At 42.6% G+C, this 20,631-nt stretch overlaps 1 protein-coding gene across 3 annotated transcripts in view; it reads left to right on the top strand.

Annotated features, from left to right (window-relative positions):
* Positions 1-18,353, top strand: part of PRR5 (proline rich 5) — a 129,575-nt gene extending 111,222 nt beyond the window's left edge. For all 3 annotated transcript variants that reach the window (XM_084641910.1, XM_084641908.1, XM_084641909.1), the window contains exons 9-10: positions 13,543-13,681; positions 16,980-18,353. In XM_084641910.1, coding sequence (XP_084498036.1) covers positions 13,543-13,681; positions 16,980-17,530 — 690 coding nt within the window. In that variant the 3' untranslated portion in view covers positions 17,531-18,353. The remainder of the gene's footprint in view (positions 1-13,542; positions 13,682-16,979) is intronic.
* Positions 18,354-20,631: the final 2,278 nt, after the last annotated feature.

Below are 20,631 nucleotides of genomic sequence, written 5' to 3'. Positions count from 1 at the left end.
TTGCAGTCATTTCTGTATAAATATTCTCTCTCCCCCTCCTGGAATCTGCTGCCTTTAAAACCTATGTAAGGCAGGAAGTACTTATCTTCCTTACCTTCTTTCCTAGGTGTTTAAGGCAAGATAGGGGACTAGCTAACTCAGGAGATAGCAATGTTAGTCTGTATCAGCAAAAACAATATGGAGTCCCTGCCTTACCAAGTGGGGGGTCAGTGCTAACGAGGCCAATTCAATTAGGGTGGATGTGGCCCACTTGGTAAGGCAACTCCCATCTTTTCATGTGCTGTATATTTATACCTGCTTACTGTATTTTTCACTCCATGCATCTGATGAAGTGGGTTTTAGCCTACAAAAGCTTATACCCAAATAAATTTGTTAGTCTCTAAGGTGCCACAAGGACTCCTCGTTGTTTCTTCTGTATCCTGTTACTAGTCACTTCTAGGGCAACTGTTGAAATCTGGTGCAGGATGGTTGTAGACTGAAAGTTGTTAAAGCTGGTGGCACTAATTTGTGTATTTGGGCCTGATCCTGCAAACATTCCCGACCTAGTATTTTCTTCCTCTATCACATAGTCCCATTAATTTCAACAGTCTGTAAGACTGAGCCCCTCAGTGGCAGGATCAAGATGGAGATCAAGCACTGAAGGGTGAGTAATCTTTTCATGCCTAGACGTGGATCCTCTCCAGGGCAGGAGTGAGGCCTGTTGACAGGAGTAGTGTGAGGTGAAGCATGCGCTGTTGCAACCTGTTGTTCTATGACAGGACTTTGTTCTCCAGGGCTGTCAATCCACCAATAGTCATGATTGCTATATTGACTTAAATAATGGAAAGCCTGGCTTTTGGTCCCATTGTTTCTCTGAGCTTTAGCTGAGAGTCGTCAGGTACCTGGGATATGATTCTCCTCTGCTTCAGCTTCTTTTCACCTGTGATGGATCTGCAATGGGCATTCTTCAAAGCATTACGAAATACACTGCATTCTTAGCCATCTTTCACATCCTCCTGTGACGAGACTGAGAGCCTGCCGTTGGAATTCCTGCTTGCTTTGCCCAAATGGATCTGGTAAAAGGCCATTTCAAAAAATGTCCTTTCAGTTTATTAAAAATGTATCTGGCAGTTGGTCATTGTTGAAATCTGAGACCATCTCCTTTTGCCGGTGCTTTCTTGTAAAAACTCTGTAGTCAACTAAAACATTAAAAGTTCAAGTAAGAGTCCTATAAATACTTAATCAATGGCTAATGTACACATCAGTGCATCTAAACGTGCAACCTATTGATGCCCAGTGATTGGAGGATACTGTAATAACAGAGCTTTAGTCCAGAGCTGCTGGTCCTTGGTACAATATGTAATTAAAATAGTCATTTAATAGTTTGTTTAAAAGGCAAGTGAGGGTGACTGACTGAAGAGTCCTCTTTGGACCAAGATGTGAATACAAGACTACAGGACACTTTTAGGAAATGATGTCCCTTTATAAATATAAGCCAAAAAGTTAGTTGTTATTGATCAGCCATGACCGTTTGAAATTTAAAAGTGCTTCACTAATATTTTCATTAATAAACATTAATAAACCTCAGTGTGGGGTTGAGGGAGGATCCAAGGAGCAGCTGTGTAAGCAGCCTGGGAAAGAAGCCAGGAAATCAGGGGGAGCCAGGAGCTGAGACGTGGTGCGAGGTAGCTGGGATGAGCAAGGGGCTAGTGGATGGAACCCAGGAAGTAGCCAGCGGGGTTAGGAAGGTGAGACCCAAGACGTGAGGAGTGGGGGGTGGAGGGGCAGACAAGAGCTGAGCACTAGTGTGACGAAGCCAGGAGGAGCAAGGGAAAGGAGACATTCTGGTCAGTGTGTGTTATGCATCTCACTCAGGTGTGCCATAGAGGATGAGGATCTATCACAGCTCTCACTTTGAGAGCCTGGCTGTTAGTTCAAGTGGTACATTCAATCCCCAGTTCAGTCCCCGGTGTTAGCCAAGATGGTGGCTGTCACTTAATTTTTAGGGTCCATCAGTTTCTGATCAGTGTATCCTGTTAATGCTAAAGGCCCCCGCGTCAGTGAATCAGGATTTTTACTGTTCCTTTCAATATATCTGCCCAGGCAATACCATGCCTATGAGGAGTATCTGAGGTGAAGCTTGGACCTTTTGTGCTCCATTACTTGAGCCAAAAAAGCACAACATGAGCTAGGTGAGAAGTGTTGGGGGATGAGACACTTGTTTATATTTCCTTGTTTTGGCCTAGACAGATGTAACTGAGTTATGTATGTGGAGTGAAGAGCAGTAGACAGTGGTCTCCCATTTAGGATGTGGGTTATTATGGGGTCATTCAAAAGAAAGCAGCAAAGCATATTAATCATACTGAGGCACACTGGCTAAAAACTTTTATTCCGAAGTATAGAGGGGATTGATTATGGAGGCACAGAGCGATGTGTGGTGAGGAGAGAATAGAGCCTAGGGTTTGATTTTATGCTTGGTGGAGAGAACGAATTGTGTGTGGGGATTTGTTTGAGGAGGGATATTGTGCAGTGACAAATAGGAGTGAAATGAGGACTGTGCAATGAGATGATCCACATTGTGGATCCCCGTGCTTGGAATGGCCTGGCTCACTGAGGCAGTAATTCACAAAAGGGAACCATATGGGGGCTGGTGCAGCAAACTCCACTTCTCAGAACCACTCAGTACTTTTAGTTAGTGCTGACACTCTTGGGGGTGGGTTTACAACACCAGTGCCTTCCCCTCACAAGGGAAATACTTAGGCCTTTGTCTCTCTTCATAAAACAAGTTCCCTAATACAGATAATGATTAATCCCCTTTTTCAGGGGATGTAGCAGTCCCTTTTCCTCAGGTGTTAAACAGCATAACCCTTGTCCACTGGATAAGAAAAGCTACAACTGGTCCCTTTTTACACAGAGTAAATAGTGCACAATAAAATAAACCATCTTCCTTTTTGTCACTCTGCAGGGTTTCGCAGATCAGCTCCCCTCAGAGAAGAGATTCTGTGTGTGCTCACTAGAACACCGCCTACAGCTCTCTGTCTTCTTTCATCCTTCTTTCATCCAATCACAAGCCCCAGGTGATTGGCAACTCCCAGGCATGCCTTCCCCACGCAGACTTTATGGCTGGGGTTTTCAAAGGAGCCTAAGGAAATTAGGTGCCTGGCTCCCATTGAAATATGATGCCTGATTCCCTTAGGCTCTCTTGAAAATCCCATCCTGAGCCCCTCCCTGCTGGGCTGGGGATGGGGCACATACATTGTTTATTTCTCACATTTTGTCTTGACTAGGAATATTGAAACTTGGGTGAAGCTAAGAACTTGTCTCACAGTCTTCTTTTCTAGCACATCACTTTTGGCAGCTGAGATGCTATTGGGTCATCTTTTTAATTTCTTTGTTTCGTAATTTAAATAGGTTTTTTTCTTACAGTAAGAAATGAGTAGGGAAAGAATGGAGAAAAGAGAGGTAAACAAAAATTACAATACAGTTACACATGGTCGGATTCTGCCATCCTTACTCAGGGCTTGTCTTCACTACAGTGCTACATTGGCGCAGCACGTCTTCACCAGGAGACACTCTACCCTCGAAGTAATTACTCCACCTCAATGAGAGTGTAGCCAGTGCTATAAGTCGATATAACTTACAGCGCTCAGGGAGTTGCTTTTTCACCCCCCTGAGCAATGTAAGTTACATCGACGTAAGCAATAGTGTAGACAAGTCCTCACGCTGAGTACCACCTTACTCCATGCGTAATGCCACAGATTTCGACGGGACTGCTCAAGAAGTAAGGTGCTACCCATTGTCATTCAGGGTGTCAGAAGCTGGCCTTTTACAAACATAAAGGAATACTGCGTAGTTTTTAAAAAAAAAAAAAAAAGTAGAAATAAATGTCTTGATTAAGATTGGTTGGTTGCCATGGTAAAAAATAAGGGAAAGTCATGACTTCGATTTTTTTTAATGAAAAATCACAGAATCCATTTAATAAATATCAAGTTCATGGCATAGTTACAAGTCATATATCCTTTATTTTACTATAAAAATTGCTTTAAACTATTTAATACTATTCAAATAGTAGTTCAAAACCATTAAATGAGCCTAGCTTCTTCATATTGGACACACAGAGAGCTAAATTTATAGAAGAACCTTAGGCCAATTCAGGAAGGCATTTAAGCCTGTGATCACATTTGAATTTAGGCACATGCTTACATGCCTTCCTGAATCGGGGCTGTAATTGTGACCGTTTCAGAACTTAGACGTTATACAGATCTAAAACCAAGCATAATAAATCCTTAAATCTTCGGTCACCCTTCTGAGTACATCTGCGCATTATATTCTCCAGCTTTACTTACTCACACAGTCCATGGTAGTAAATCCATGTGTCGCTTTTTCAATTCTTTAAAATGGATCAGTTTCTACCTTCTGCCTGTGAATTCCTGTTGATTTTGATCGTAGTTGTGCTTCCCAAAGAAATAATTTGCTTTTCCTTTCCTCTGTGTTTTGCAAATGAAGACCTCATATACTCTTATAAACTCAATGGTTGGTAGTTAATCCACTGGATTTATACCAGTTGACACACAAACTGCCACACTAGCCATGCTTAACTGTGTTCTACGGGTCTGCCGTTCTTACTCTGGACAGTTTCTCCACGGTGCTAACTGGCTGTTCGCTCCACCCCCCTCTTGTCTCCTCCCTCACAGTCTCTTCTCTTCCCGTGACTCCACCCATCTTCCTCTTATTCCCACACGCTTTTCCTCCCTCCCTTCAGTGTCCTCTCTCCCTTCTCTCTGTTTAGTTAATTGTCTCCCAACAAAATCCCACCCAAAAGACTGAAAAACACCCAAACAAAATGAGAATAAGTATCTTGGCACTAACATGGGAGACACAAACCATGACCGTGTTCACTCTGCTTGTGTATCATGTCTAGAACCGGTCAGAAATTTTCTGACAATGTTTTTCCATCAGATATCTGCCTGGTCATCTCCTAGGCTCCTCCAGGCTACTGGCTCCTTAGCATCCTGGCCTCCCAGCTTACATACTCCCAGCTGCAGGGCAGCGTGCCAGGCTCTCTGGGGCAGGGACTGTCTCTTTCTTACTTGGTGTTTGTACAGCCCCTAGCTTATGGGGACCCAGATCTCGGTTGCGGTCCCTAGGCCCTGTCATAATAGAAATAACAAAAAGTTCTCTGTAACTTCTGGGGAAGGTGCAATTAATGATTTAATCTAAAGTAGTGAAGTATGGATTTTGATAATGTTATTAAACTTTGAAAGATGTGACTCTTTCCTTGATGCTGAGTACAGATCTTTTCCACTTTCAGTATCATCCATATCTTCAGGAATTAAATCTCCATCATCCATCCTTCAAAAGATGATTGAGAATCTGACCTGAGTTTATCAGAGTAATCCCACTGAAGATGCCAGAATTACTTTTGGATTTCACAATGGTGTAACGCAGATCAGGATTTGGCCCAGTATGAATGCTCCCTCTTTTTCTTCAGAAATTTTAGCATGTTTGCCTCTGTATGACATTACAATATCTTGGTCCTCAAACTGAGAAACAGAGACCTTTGAAAGGAATTAAATAGATGCATCTTACACTCAAAGAAGCACAAAACTCTCCAGATAAATGAGACTGGGTTCATGAAAAGTAACAATTATGTTTTAAAGAAAGATGTTTGCATAGTTGCAGAGCAAATACTGCATTAAAGAGCAGATCAAAGCTACTGTTTTACTGATGATGATCAGCATTTTAGTCTCTCTCTCTAATGCATGGAGCACCAGCCTGTAATATTATTGCCCACTGGATAAAGCAGGCCAGTTTTTAGCATCAGGATCTATCTTTTGTTTTATTCTCATGCATTGATGTGATACACAGCATGGCATAACATGGTAGCTGGAAGAATTAAAAGATGCCAATCCAGGTACGTACTCTTAAGAACCAGAAACGTATACCATACCTGGTTATTTTGGTGAATATTAAACCATGCTGAGAGGCACTGTGAACACAGCAGTTGCCTGATATTTCAGTAATAAAGCAAAGAGAGTTCAGAGACATCATCTGATCTAATGGGATTATGGAAGACCTCTCATCACGGTTTTTCTTATGTCTTAAACTAGCCTACTGCATGCTGTAGTACATGCCTGCAGCCATACCACTTCTGGGCTGTGATCTTGTCAGCTCTCAAAAGCTAAGCAGGGATAGGTTTCAGTAGGACTTAAATAGGAGTTGGACTCGTAGGTGAGATGTAAAACTGCTGTTGTGACCATTGTGGTCATTGGAGAGTGCTCTGAATTTTTTGCAAAAGAAAGCTTGTGAACCTGCAGTGTTACTAACCAAACCGCAATCTGGATTATTGCATCTTGCCTAACTAGATTCCCCCTCCATTTACAGTTAGATACCTGTGGGCTGATACTCCACTGGTGTAAACTGTAGCTATGACAATTTACACCCACAGAAGATCTGTCTCCTCTTCACTTTCTGTCGTAAACTGTTCTCCTTTGTTGCTTTGTGCTGTTACACAGCCGCTGCTCCCTGTCCCAGAGGTAGTTGCGTTTCAATGCTGCCTGAAGCCATTCCAGTATGTAGCAATCTCTGCAAAGCACTCTGAGATCTCACTGTTTGGAAATTGCTAAATATAAATATAAGAGATTCTCACCACGTTGCCAACTTTCATGATTTTATCATGAGTGTTGTAATATTTGATGTTTTCTTGAACCCCAAGCTCCTGGAGTCAAGTCATTACATGAGAATCTCAGTTTTCAAACATATAAAATAGTAAGGTTCTAGCTCTCTTGAAAGTGTGGCCCAAATGTACCCTAAAAGCTAAAAACTCAGAAGGGAAGAAAAAAAACCCCAAATATATCATTTGGCTTAAAAATCATGAAGGTTTTTTCATCTCTTGATATTGGGGACAAGGAGGGTCTGACTCAAGATTTTTCAGTGCTTGGGGTGGACAATACTGCTAACACAGTTTTTAGTCAACTCAGAATTAACAGCAGACATCAACATATCTATATAAACTGCACTATACACACTTCATTTAAAAGAAGAGAATGTTCTTCACACGTGGTATTTCCATTCTCCTCAAAGAAGTGACTTCATTGAGGTGCCTTTGCCTGCTCTCTCCCCTCGTCTCCTGTGTGCCCCCCTGGAAGGCTGTAGACATCAGGCTGCACAGGATATTTAATATTGTTCATTCTTTTTATTTCAGTCGTGCTTAGAGATCCAAACCACGATGGGTCCTGTTGTTCTAGGCATGATACAAATACACAGTGTGAGACAGACTCTGTTGTGAAGAAGAGCTTGCAATCTAAACAGACAAGACAGATAAAGGGTGGGAGAAAGTTAGTCTTATTCCATTTTACAGATGAGGAACTGAGGCAACAAGAGATCCATTGATTGCCCAAGGTCACAAAGGAAGTCTGTAGCAGAGCCCGGGATTGAATCTGAGCCCTGGTTCTGTGCTTTAACTAGAAGACCATCTATCCTCCCTCTCAGTACCCTTTACTGGCACCAGCAATGCAACTCCTTAGCAGGTTTTTGCAGTCTTGAGCTGGTGGTTTCAACATTTTGTTGGGCTCTCTCTCTTGAATATTCTAGGAGTTAGGTGTCTGGATTTTCATTTCCCCACGTATATTAGTAAGACAAGTGTAACTTATCTCTGGAAGTAAAGGACCCCAGACATGGCTCAATGTCCAGGATAAGAACATGCATAGTCAAATGGATACATTACCTGTTTCAGTGGATCAGCTGAGAGTACACTGACTATAGATCTATACTGTGGTCACCTATCCAGACATTAAAATATACAATATGGACTTCCCCACATATAACTAAATATAAACCAAATCCCTCCAACCTTCAGCCCACTACAAAAGCCAGAGGAAATTGTTGGTATTCATAGTTTTTCCAGAAGGTTAAACAATTTAAAACAGCCAGCTGTCCCCTAGAAGCCACAAGGATCAGCACAGAGATGGCTCAGCCACTTGCCTCCTCAGGTGCCAGAGTGAGACTGAGGATCTTGTGTTTAGGTGACCCTTATGAAATGAGTTGGGTCCTCTGCAGACAGTTTTCAGTGGACAAATGTCACCTGACCAACTGTATGCAACAGAAGTTGGTCCAATAAAAGATATTACCTCACCCACCTGACCAACTGACAGTAATTGCAAGCCTTGTTGGCAGACTCAGAGAGGCCTGAAAGTACCATGGTGTCGGAAAGCAAGAGATGGAGGGTCTGGTCTAGTGGTTGGAGCAGTGGAAGCCTTGCCTAGTGGTCAGTGTGGTGGCAGCCAGAACAGAAACTGGAGACATACTCAGGAGCAGGAAAGCAAAAGTAGGGCTGGGAGCTAGGCTAGAGCAGGCTAAAACCTGTGGAGTCTGTCTCCACTGTCAGGCAGGGGAGAGTTCAAAGTTATGAAGTGATGCTGTGCAGACTGAGCTGCTGTTTCTCCTTTGAGGCTTGTGTATCTGTCCTGAGAGTCACCAGACCAGCTCTTAGCTTGTGGATTGGCTGCAGCCTAGCTCAAAAATGACTCCTCACCGCATGTGGCTTAATCAGGCTCTAGTTCAGGGACAACTCATCCCCACACACATGGATACTGCAACACCCCCTCTCACATTGAGGAGGTTCCCTCCAACACATACAGGTATATTGGTGGTCCAGGGCACATGCTTATGCATGGTGCTGTGCCTGTTCTTTGGATAAATACAGGGCTCTGGAGCATTCAATCTGGCACTTTTTCACACACCAAAAATAAATAGTTTTACGAATTCATCGTATAGCCTGAAGTCCATCATACTTCTGGTATTGAGAGAGGCTACATACAAATTGCACCACGGAAAATAGTGTATATATAGTCTGCTATTTAATCTCTAAAGGCACAATCCCCTCTCAGAGAATTCAGGAAGTTCTGTAACAATAGTTTGGGAAGGAAGGATCCTGCAGGTGGTAACAATGTATTTGTGCCAAGAGACAAAATAAAAGAAAAGTCATCACATCTCCAGAGGGAGCCAGATGCTCTTTGGCTATTCAAAAAGTATTGAAAAATGTCTGACGACTGAATACAGAGCTGAGGGCTAAGACTAATTGCTGCCTATGTAAACAGCTGGAGTTTTAACCTCATTCAAAGGTAACGGCACTTTGAGGTCTCCATGCTTGAAAAGTGGGGATGCAAATAAACTAAAGTAAAAATGAGGGCTGGAGATTAATGTCCTTCTAGTTCTTGCAAGTGAAAGAAGGAACTTTGTGACTGAACTGGCGGTGAAATTGAACTGTCAGATACTGTTGTGAAAGGGCTTGTGGGAGGAGAGAAGATCTCATAGTACTAGTGAACTGATATTTTTCAAGTGCTTTTTACAACAGCAGGCAGAATCCTTCTCCAATCCCAGGGGAGAGTAGCAGTGCTATGACAGAGTTGTAGGGCTGCTACTCTCCCCCAGGATTGGAGAATAATTGCTAATGGCTCAGATACCTCCTCAGTCAGCTCCTACTCAGGAGGTACTGAGGAGATATCTGAGCCATTAGCGATTATCTTCAAAAAGTCATGGAAGACGGCAGAGATTCCAGAGGACTGGAAAAGGGCAAATATAGTGTCCATCTATTAAAAGGGAAATAAGGACAACCTAAACAATCAATTTGCAAACATCTAGAAGATAATAAGGTGATAAGTAACAGGATGGATTTGTCAAGAACAAATTGTGTCAAACCAACCAAATAGTTTTCTGTTGACAGGGTAGCAAGTCTTGTGGACAGGAGGAAGTTGTAGATGTGGTATATCTTGACTTTAGTAAGACTTTTGATACTGTCTTGCATGATCGTCTCATAAACAAACTACTATAAGGTGGGTGCATATGACTGGTTGGAAAACCATTCCCAGAGAGTAGTTATCAGTGGTTTACCATCAAGCTGGAAGGGCATAATGAGTGGGGTCCTGCAGGGATCGGTTCTGGGTTCAGTTCTGTTCAATATCTTCATCAGTGATTTAGATAATGGCATAGAGAGTACACTTTTAAAATGTGTGGACGATACCAAGCTTGGAGGGGTTGAAAGTGCTTTGGAGCAGTAGTTCTCAACCAGGCTACTTAGAGGTCTTCCGGGGTTATATCAACTCATCTAGCTATTTGCCTAGTTTTACAACAGGCTACATAAAAAAGTACTAGCCAAGTCAGTACAAACTATAATTTCATACAGACAATGATTTGTTTATACTGCTCTGTATACTACACACTGAAATGTAAGTACAATATTTATATTCCAATTGATTTATTTTATAATTAGATGGTAAATATGATAAAGTCAGCAATTTTTCAGTAAGTGTGCTGTGACACTTTTGTATTTTTATGTCTGATTTTGTAAGCAAGTAGTTTTTAAGTGAGGTGAAACTTGGGGTTCAGAAGACAAATCAGATCCCTGAAAGAGGTAGAGTAGTCTGGAAAGGTTGAGAGTCACTGACCTAGACCATCCCTGACAGGTATTTGTCCAATCTGTTCTTTAAAACTTCCAGTGATGGAGATTCCACAACCTCCCTTGGTAACCTGTTCCAGTGCTTACCTAGCCTTGTAGTCAGAAAGTTTTCATGATACCTAACCTAATGTTTGTGGTGTTCCCCTCTCTCTCATTATAGCTTTTTGAGTGTTTTTCCTCTTATTTTCTGTCTGCTCAGATATCCACATAATTGGTTGAATAGTGTAAAAAAGAGATTTGCAAATGTACATGATGAGTTCATTCTGATGTTACTCATGAGGTCACATTATGAGTTTTCAGATTGCTGGTGGACTCTGTTGTAGTTAGTAAAATGACTCTGAATCCTGATAGCTTCACAGAATTTAGCCCGACTGGATATTTAACGAGAAATTCATCTCAGAAGTTTATTCTTTATGGGCCTTCTCTAAAACCCACTGAATAGGGATGCAGCCCTATTTGCTCTTGATTAGTCGTCATTTATTATTTTCCATTTAAAAACTTTCAATCATCCAGTCAGGGAGCAGAGGTAATACCATGTGACTTCAGTTATTAATCACACAGTACAAATAGCAGAGTTGAAGTGAACCATTCACAGACATTTTTACAGGCTGAAATTTGTTCTCAGAAGCTATTTGTTGAATATTGACAGATAACAAATACATCTACAAAAATGGGGGATCATTTCATGAACAAGAAAGAGTATCCATTGTGTAATTTGGGAGTTCTCAAACTTCATTGCTCCATGACCCCCTTCTGACAACAAAAATTACTCCATGACCCCACAAGCGGGGACCAAAGCCTGAGCCCGCCCCAGCCCCGCCACCTGGCTCGGGGGGGGCGGGGGTTGAACGAAAGAGCTTCAGTCCCGGGTGTGGGGCCTGTAAACTGAGCACCATCACCAAGGCTGAAGCTTTTGGGCTTTGGCTTCAGCCCCAGGTGGTGGGGCTCGGGCTTCATCTTCAGCTCCCGGCCCCAGCAAGTTTAATACCAGCCCTGACGACCCCATTAAAACGGGGTCGCGACCCACTTTGGGATCCCGATGCACAGTTTGAGAACCACGGGTAATTTATTCAGAGTTAATAGTTCAATCTGCATGTTTTTGTTTCCTTGTTTTCCTTTGAGAACACTTTTTGTTGATGTTTTTATGATTATTTCAGGGTTACTGAAATCTTTACTCAGGCAAAACTTGCATTGGCTTAAAAGTTTATGCTAGAAGACCTCGATCCTGCCATGAGATCTGTGTGGGCACAACCCTATGCCCATGTGGAACCCCAATGAAGTCAGGGAGTGGGCCTCCACACAGATGTAGTTGTAAGGTCAAGAGCTAAGAGTGAAATTCACCTTTCTGCACAAAGCCTCTGCCACAGATGTAAATTTCAGCCTGACTGACTTGAATGGGAGTTTTGCCTCAACAGTAACAAGATTTGGGGGAAGGGGAAGTGCGTGGAAGACTAGAAACAACACTTTCTTACAAGTATTTTTGATGAAAATCATAAAAATCTTTGACTATGTATTTTAACAGGTTCTGTGTTTTACTTTTTTGTCTTAGGCGTCACATTCCTGTTTGTATTGCTTTAGATGACAGGGACACCTTGTGGTACTGGCCACTCAAGCAGCATCTCCAAGGGTTTACTAAGCATTCAGTCAGTTGGTGCTTGTAGGTCACAATTTAAAAAAAAAATACAGTGACAGTTTTAATCATGATCCACAGTGTCTGTTCTTCAGCCTTGGTTTCTGAGAGACTATAGGTCTGATTCTCAAACTGCAGAATGTGAGCAGCTCCCATTGAAGCCAGTGGCTGTAGAGTCAGAACTCCCATGTAACAAATGCATCAGCTAGTTTGTCAAAACCCTGATGTATGAATTTTGGTGCAATATTTGCAGTATGTGAAGCTATCAGTGAGTGTTACAAATTTTGAGGGCATCAGACATCTTTTACGAGATGCTCTGCAACCACGTAGGTTTGGGCCCTTGTTTAGAATCCGTAAACCTTTGCTCACCTAGGAGAGGGTCTGTGGCAGTGTGTGGAGTACAGACATTGCACGCCTAACTGGCATGGGAATAAATGACAGTATGAATGGTGAGGTGCTGATTAGATGGACAAAGTAGAGCGCCCTCCATTCCTGATTCCCAGGGTATGTATCTTACATGGCTCTCTACAAACCCAAGCCCTGTCTCCCTCATTTACACTGCTGTTTTTAGTAGCATAGCATCCCGCTGCCTCCTTGCTGATGGAGCCTTTCCCCACCGCAGAGAAAGTCTCTGTCAGCAAGGAAGGCTCTGGCAGGGGGAGACAGTGTGGAAAGGCTCCAGCCATGGAGAGCCTTTCACTGCCACGTGTAGCTACAGTCTCCAGTGAGTGTGAATGCAGCCTGCCCCTCACTGCAGCATATAGCTATGTGTAGCCTACACGCCACTGCAAATGTAGATTAGGTCTTAGAAAGCACAGACGATGCCACTTGAGTATGTAACCAGAGTCCTAGACGGGTGGGGCTAGTCTGTGCAGCCGCAGTTTCACTGCTATTATTACTGAAGCTAGTTTGAATCAAAGCTAGCTCAGGTAGGTCTGCAAGTCCTGCAATCACACCTCCCGGTTGCAGTGTAGCTATACATACCCTAAGGCCTGGTCTACACTGGCGGGGAATCGATCTAAGTTATGCAACTTCAGCTACGTGAATAACTCGTCCCCCGTCGACTCCGCTTCTCACTCTGGTGGAGTACTGGAGTCCCAGAGTCGACGGGAGAGTGCTCTGTGGTCGATTTATCGCACTAGACAAGATGTGATAAATCGACCCCCGCTGGATCAATTTCTGCCCGTCGATCCAGCGGGTAATGTAGACAAGCCCTTAGACTGTAGGCTCCTGGCAGCAGCCTTTTTGTTATGTGTTTGTACAAGTGCCCAGCACAAAGGGGCTCTGGTGTATGATTGAGCTCCCCACACACTACTGCAATACAAATAATAACCATAAAATAAACCAATGTAATACAGCATGTGTACTTTTGGCATATAATGTAATCAGAATACCTGCTAGCTCTCTGCTTTTGTGAGCAATTTGATCTTGAGACTTGGGAGACAATATTAATCTTCAGTTTTGCTCTTTCTTTCAGGGGGTTCACGAATCTAAGGGAGTGACTGAAGACTATTTGAAACTGGAATCCCTGATACAGAAGGTGGTTTCCCCTTACTTGGGCACATATGGTCTGTATTCCAGTGATGGACCCTTCACACACTCTTCTTGTATTTTGGGTAAGAATAACAGGGGCTTTTAAAATGTCATCAATTTGACATAGTGCAGATGGCTAGCCAAAAAGCTTTGTAAATACATCATGCTGACGCCCATAAAACAGGTGATTGTCAATGCCAACAGAACGGACACGTCATTTTCTTTATGGTGTGTTGTGGGCACACAAAATTCCAGCTAAGCCTGACCAAGCCTCCTCCAGCTTTCAAAATTCTGAAATAAAATTTGTTATAAAAGAAGTTTTATGTTCTATGGCTTGTGTTATGCTGGGGGTCAGACTAAATGATCATAATGGGCCCTTCTGACCTTAAAATCTATAAATAAATGTACATCTCTCTGTATACCGCTTTCAGTTATAAGAGTTGAACTCAGGGTGCTTTATGGACAATGTGAGATAAAAGGAGAGAGGATGTGCAGACACAAGAAGTGCATGCAGATATCACTTTGCCTAAATGTAGCCAGTGGGGCGTTGTGCCTTTTTCTCAGTACCCAGCAACCTTATACAACTGTTTAGGACAGAAGGTGACGGTGAAGGATTATCAAAAGCACTCAGTGTCTTCCATAGAAGATTCCAGCTGATGTCAGTTGAGCTGGAGTTAGGCCAATACTGAATGCTATTCCATTTGAGTAGTTTATACTGTTGAAACTATAGGGAAATACACAAGCACTGCAAGACAGAATAGAAAAGTAGTAATTGTACCTATAGTTGTAAAAACAAGTAATTTGCTATCCAGTTTGGATATACTTTAAATTGTGCATTTTCTGGGCAATTGATTTAATCCATTTTCTAGTATGAAATTGTCAATAGGGTAGTTCATGATTTGCACATGAAGCTGAACTGGAAATGGATTGTGTTGCAACAGGCATTTAAAGAAACAGATCGATTTTACGTGAGTCAGTCTAGGCTGGTTATCTTCAAAAAATGATGATTCAAAAGAACCATTTTGTATTCATCACTGCTATTAAAGGGACATGAAACAGTGTAATAATTGGGGCTGCTTATAACACCAAGCACCTAGGGTGCCAGTAGCATGCCCCGTGATCCTGACTTGGAGTCAAGCAGTGTAGGTGCTTCAGCAGTTAGGTCTCGTGGGCACTAGTCCTGGTGGGTCCCCAAAACCACTCAGACACATGGCTAAGGTCAAGGGTATTTTTCTAGGCCTGGAAGAGGGAAAGGTTGCAGATATCCTATGTACAGAGCCTAAAACAGTTCAAAGTGAGCAAGGATCGCATCTCTCCTTGGGGCCCCTTTGCACAGGCTACCTCCCCAGCCACTGCTGTTTCAGCTTCCCTGCAGCGCCTCACTAGCCATGCAGCTGCCACTTCCAGTCAGAAGTGGACCACTTCCTTATCTGACCTGGAGGAAGGGGATGTGCAATGGGGAGAGGGCTGAGCAGAGCTGTAGTCTCTTGCTGAGCGGATCCATCACAGTGGCCCAAATCTGACATCTTTTGAACACCAGCTTTTACAAAATCCAGGAGCAATAGAACTATTCCCACAAAAAATTGATAAAATTCCCATGAAACAGTTTTTAAAATCAATAAATATTCCACTACTCTATTTGAAACCCAAACGTTGAAGTGCTAAGGCCTTATCTACACTGGGGATTTGCCAGTGCTGTTGCATTGTAGTGATACTCCTGGATGAGTCATCTGCAGGAACTGAACCCAGGTTCAGTGGATTTAAAAGCATAAGTGTCTACTGCCTTTCAGCTAATAGACCTGGACCTGGTCTCTATACTAAATTAGAGCAGCCGTAAGCCTTAATTTATGCCTAGCTGCCAAAAGCCCCATGGGGACATTCTGGTAGGTGGAGAATCAATAGAGCATAGTTTCACTCTTTTCCCCAGCCATAGCCCCCGTACATTGAGATGGTGAAGTGACAGGAGCAGCAGGGCAATCCTTTGAGGACCAAATGCAGTAGCTGTATGATTGTTCTCGCTCAAAGAACAGTGGAACCTCTGGAAGGATGCTTAAAAATCATTTCAATTTTGTATGAATGTTTCATGAAAACGGCACAATTCCGAAAGGTTCTTAGGTAGTGTCAAGAATGCAAAATTGTTGCCACCTAGTGGTCATTGTAAGAAAATGGAGGTGTGGATTAACTGAATTCTAACAAAAAGAAAAGGAGTACTAGTGCATCTGATGAAGTGAGCTGTAGCTCACGAAAGCTTATGCTCAAATAAATTTGTTAGTCTCTAAGGTGCCACAAGTACTCCTTTTCTTTTTTGCGAATACAGACTAACACGGCTGCTACTCTGAAACCTGAATTCTAACAATTAGCTGTAAAAATCTAGAATACTGTGAAACCGAGTTCAGATTTCTTTGCCCAGTCATGAGATAGGTTCTGATATTATTTTGGGTCACACAGCACCAGGGCAGTACATTTAATCTCAAATTAATTTTTTAAACCAAGATTTTCCGAAGTGTTTACTCATTTGGGGTGCCTTAAAGGGACTTGATTTTCAGAGGACAGGTGGCTGGTGCATAAATGCCCTGCATGGATTTTATATAATTAAATAGCTTAATTATAGTTAGCAGCACCATCTTCTCAATGCACTTTTTTGCTCATCCTGGAGGAGCTGATTTGATGAAAGAACAAGCTCAATTAAACCAAAAGAGAGCTCAGCCGCAACAGACACAGGACAAAAAGCTGGGTCTCAGATCCTCACAGTAAACTTTGACTCCCGTCCTCTCTTCTCCCTACATGTGAGGAACTTCCAGTTACATCCATAGCCATGCACGTCTAAGAGCAGAATTTCACTTCTGGTTTGTCATTAAATAAAAGCACTGTCACAAACTCTTCCAAGTTTATCACAAGTCGCACAATAGCTGGCATTCTTCTTAAACCCCTAGTCCTTGGAATCATGTGAATATTAGAAAAGGAGTACTTGTGGCACCTTAGAGACTAACCAATTTATTTGAGCTGTAGCTCACGAAAGCTTATGCTCAAATAAATGTGTTAGTCTCTAAGGTGCCACAAGTACTCCTTTTCTTTTTGCGAATACAGACTAACACGGCTGCTACTCTGAAACATGTGAATATTAGAGAATCTTATTTTTTTTAAGTTAGTTTTTAGCCCTCATGGTTGTGGATAAAGCTTGAAGATACTATCCATAAAGGTTCAAAAACCAGAAGGAAAATAAAAAGAACGCAACATTGATTCTTTTAAAAAGCTTATGATTTTTATGTCAATCTCATGTTTTTAGGGCCCTGACTCATTATTTTTGAATGCTTGGGGTTGGCGGTGCTATAAAAAACATAGACTTCAGAGATTTTAATTGAGATTTGTGTCTGTTTACAGAGAAGCGGTTTTTCAGACGTTCCAAATCAGGTGACATCCTCGCCAAGAACCCCGTGGTGAGATCAAAAAGCTACAATAACCCACTGCTGACTCCCGTAGCTGAGTATGAAACAGAGGGTATTGCAGCCAATGGGACTGGCATCCGAAGGCACTCAGTTTCTGAAATGACCTCATGCATGGAGCTCCAAGGGTACTCCAATCTCACAACCATCGTGGACAATGGTTCCAAAAGCTCTATGACAGCCACGAAGAACTCACTCTCAGGAGAACAAGAAAGGCCCACTGCCAGTTCAGTGCAATGTTCCAGCAAACTCAATGCAATTGAGCAGCAGCAAGGACTCTTTCACACCATGGGTGATCAAAACAGGGCTTTTGAGCTGGCCAGGGACCCTGCCTTGATTCCAGTCCCTTCTTCCAGCCCCGAGAATATAGTGGACCAGATTTTGGAGTCAATTGACTCCGATTCTGAAGGAATTTTCATAGATTTCGGCCGAGGTTGTTCAAATTCATCAGCGTACAACGTGGATGTGAGCAGACAGAGCATCGTGTGACGGACAGGAGACAAAACCTTGGTTTTATTATTATATACAAGTAACTGGTATGTTCGGCTACACAGCAGGGAATAGATATACATACAAGGCCAAAACCTCAGCTGGTGTAAATCATCAGCGCAGTATTAAAAATCAGTGGAGCTACAGTGATTTACCCCAACTGGAGATATGGCCCCTAATATTTTTTTAAACCACCAACCTATTTTCTTCTCATCAGTCTGCAGTAAGATTTCTTACTGTCTTTGTAAGATTATGGATTGTTTGTGTTGGTTTGTTTTCTGAATGGAAAAGAGTCTAATAGAAAGCTGTTAGTGCAGCTGGATATGTACATTTACTAGCATAGTCCATTGTATGGCCGCATTCACCTTTATTTGTAGTTGTCTTGAAAGATTCCTGTAAAAGTGGAGGCTGCTCTTTGAACAACACGATTTTGGCTGGAAAAAACCCCCCCGAACAAACAAACAATGATGTGGTCATAAATGTAGCAGAATAGAATGATTTATAGTGACTTTTTTTTTCTTTTCTTGGTATGTCTTGTATGGACTCCTCTAACCACTGTGAGTTAGGATTATTAAGAAAAAAAGGTAAAATAAACAACAGTGTGCTACATAATGTGATGCTGGGCCTGGCAGCCAATACAGTGTCTAGGTGAGAGAGAGATGTCCTAAAACTGGATTTTAGGACTGTGTTAATTTGCTTTTAATGAGACACTTCAAAGAATTTTGTGCATTGTAAACTCTTGGACCACTCTCCATTCTATGCTGAGGTCCCAGCGGAACACAAGTTACTTGTTTCCTGTGTAAATAAAGTTATGGGCTTTCAATGGAAATCTTTATTATTTATCTTAAAGGAATACTATGCAGCAGGTATTGTAATTAGGCACTGACATTTAAAGGATTGGCGTATGAATCAGCAGCGCTTCTGAGGATGCAGTACCTTCTCATACCAGTAGTCCCGTGGAGTTAATCTGTTGAGATGTGTGAAAATGATCTGCGGATCAAGCCCCCAGAACGGTGCAAAGGAATTTAGCCACTTGACATCCAATGACATTAATGTGCACTGGGCAGTTGCATCCCAGTGCCACCTAGGGTTTTGACCTAATGGTTTTAAAGTAAATGTGGAGACAACATTACAGTTATCACATTACAATTACCTGTCCTGGAGGAGTGAAGTCCTATAATTAACCACAGAACATGGTCGATAGTCCAAGCAGCATTTGTGAAAGCTTCCCTCACTACTTCATCATCATGCCTTAGTTCTGGTTCAGGAGACACCTGCATAGTTGCTTAGTCTCTTACTGCTATGGCTGATCTGTCAAGGCTGAGGTATATTTGTAGGGAGGTGCTCCGGACATTGCACTGCTGCCACCCACCCTGCTTGTTCTGCAGGTAAAAAGGACTTTTCACTCGCACTAAATTTATTTAAAAGGGGAAAAAAGCATTTTTTTCCTAGACAAAGCTGTCCTAGGGTGGGATGTCTCTTTAAGGTAGTCAGGTTTAGCCCTAACTGTAACCAATGAGCTGCCTCCCAAGTGAGGGGCCTTAGCCCAGGTGGTAGCCTGCAAGTCACCTGGCCTTTACACGAAAGGCCAGCAAGCCACTGAGTTGAGAGTGAGACCTGCAGGGAGCAGGTAAGTTCTTGGAGGAAAGGCTGCCTCAGCAGATGGAACTTGGTTTGTTTGATTTATGTTGAACTGTTTTTGATATGGAGAAATAAAACTCAACCCTGAAGCGAGAAGAGATTGAAATCCTGCTTTTCTTGGGAGTGTCATTTGATGTACTGGCTGGGGAGTTAGCCCCACTGGTGAACAGCAGCAAAACTTGGTCTGTGGGTCTATTATTACTGTGGGTGATGCATGACAAGGAAAGAACCCAACTTACTGCCATTGTTATCAGGGCTGACAGTTAAAATAAGTATTTATTTTTACTTATAAGCTGCATATATTTGCTATGGGAAAACACTGACTATACAATAAACATGGAACCCCGTGGTAGTGTTTTGGTAGAAACACTTCTCAGTAGAGAATCATGCTTTACATTTGTTCAGTGCTGGTCAAACTACACAGCTTTTTCCAAGCTTAAGGTCACTCAGGTGCTCAAATGCAGAACTGGGATATGACAATGACCAAGCTAGGTACATACGATAACTGGGCTCTGTATCTCTCTAAAGCTAGAGTTCCCCTGGAATTTCACTACCCCGGAAGCGGGACTTAAGGATGTCACTAGGATGATGTGTTTGAGTTCAGCAGGGCCAAGGTGGAGCAATGGTGCAGCTCTGCAAGATGAGTACCTTTTGCTGAATGATACAGAGAGTGGCATGGAGTTCAGACTTGCAAGTTCACGCCTGTCTCTGCCTCATGTGAAGATTGGCACTCTATGTGGGGAGGAGGGGGAATGTTGGCTTTTGGGATCAGAACTGAACCAGCCTGCACTTGGAGCCTCACAAGGTGAGCAAGAACCTATGTTCTAATGTACAGCCCCCCCAAATGCTTTGTAAATTGACTGACTCTTGAGATCATTGTAGCTTAAGTATGACCTTTTTTTTCACTTCCTTCCCACTGAGAGACCCATTTCAGAGAGAAAGCAGGGAGTGCATCTAATATCTTATTGGAGGGGGAAGAAGGGAAATCAGAGACTTGTTAAAAAGAAAAGCTGAGCTGAATCTTGAAAAGAGTGAGGGCAGGTGACACAGAAAGCAGCAGAGACCAACTAAGTGCCACCTTGTTAAAGGATATTTACAAGGAAGTGGTTTCTAACTTTGTAAATGCTACTACAGCACAGTGTTTCTAGCACTGCATGCTCTCTTAGGTCATAAATAGTCTTCTGAGACACACTCTCAACTCACCAGCAAAATATATTGCACCCCCCACCCAGCGTTTTCTGTTCTGAATGTTGCGTCTCGTACACCCTCTTCTCTATACACTGACTCCCTCCGAAAAAGAAGCACAAAAGTCTCAGAGGAGGAATGGTCCCATGTACCCAAGGGGAGCTATGTGACGCCACTGATACACAATTAAAAGTCCTATTAATGTTGGCTGACATGCAGAAGAATGTTAGGATGTGGAACCCCACACAAGCAAAAGGAACTGGTGGAATAGCTTG

Source organism: Lepidochelys olivacea (assembly GCF_965140295.1).
Source record: "Lepidochelys olivacea isolate rLepOli2 genome assembly, chromosome: 1".
Lineage (NCBI taxonomy): Eukaryota > Metazoa > Chordata > Testudines > Cheloniidae > Lepidochelys > Lepidochelys olivacea.
Note: the sequence above shows the minus strand (reverse complement) of the source record. Positions and strands in the feature narration are given on the sequence as shown.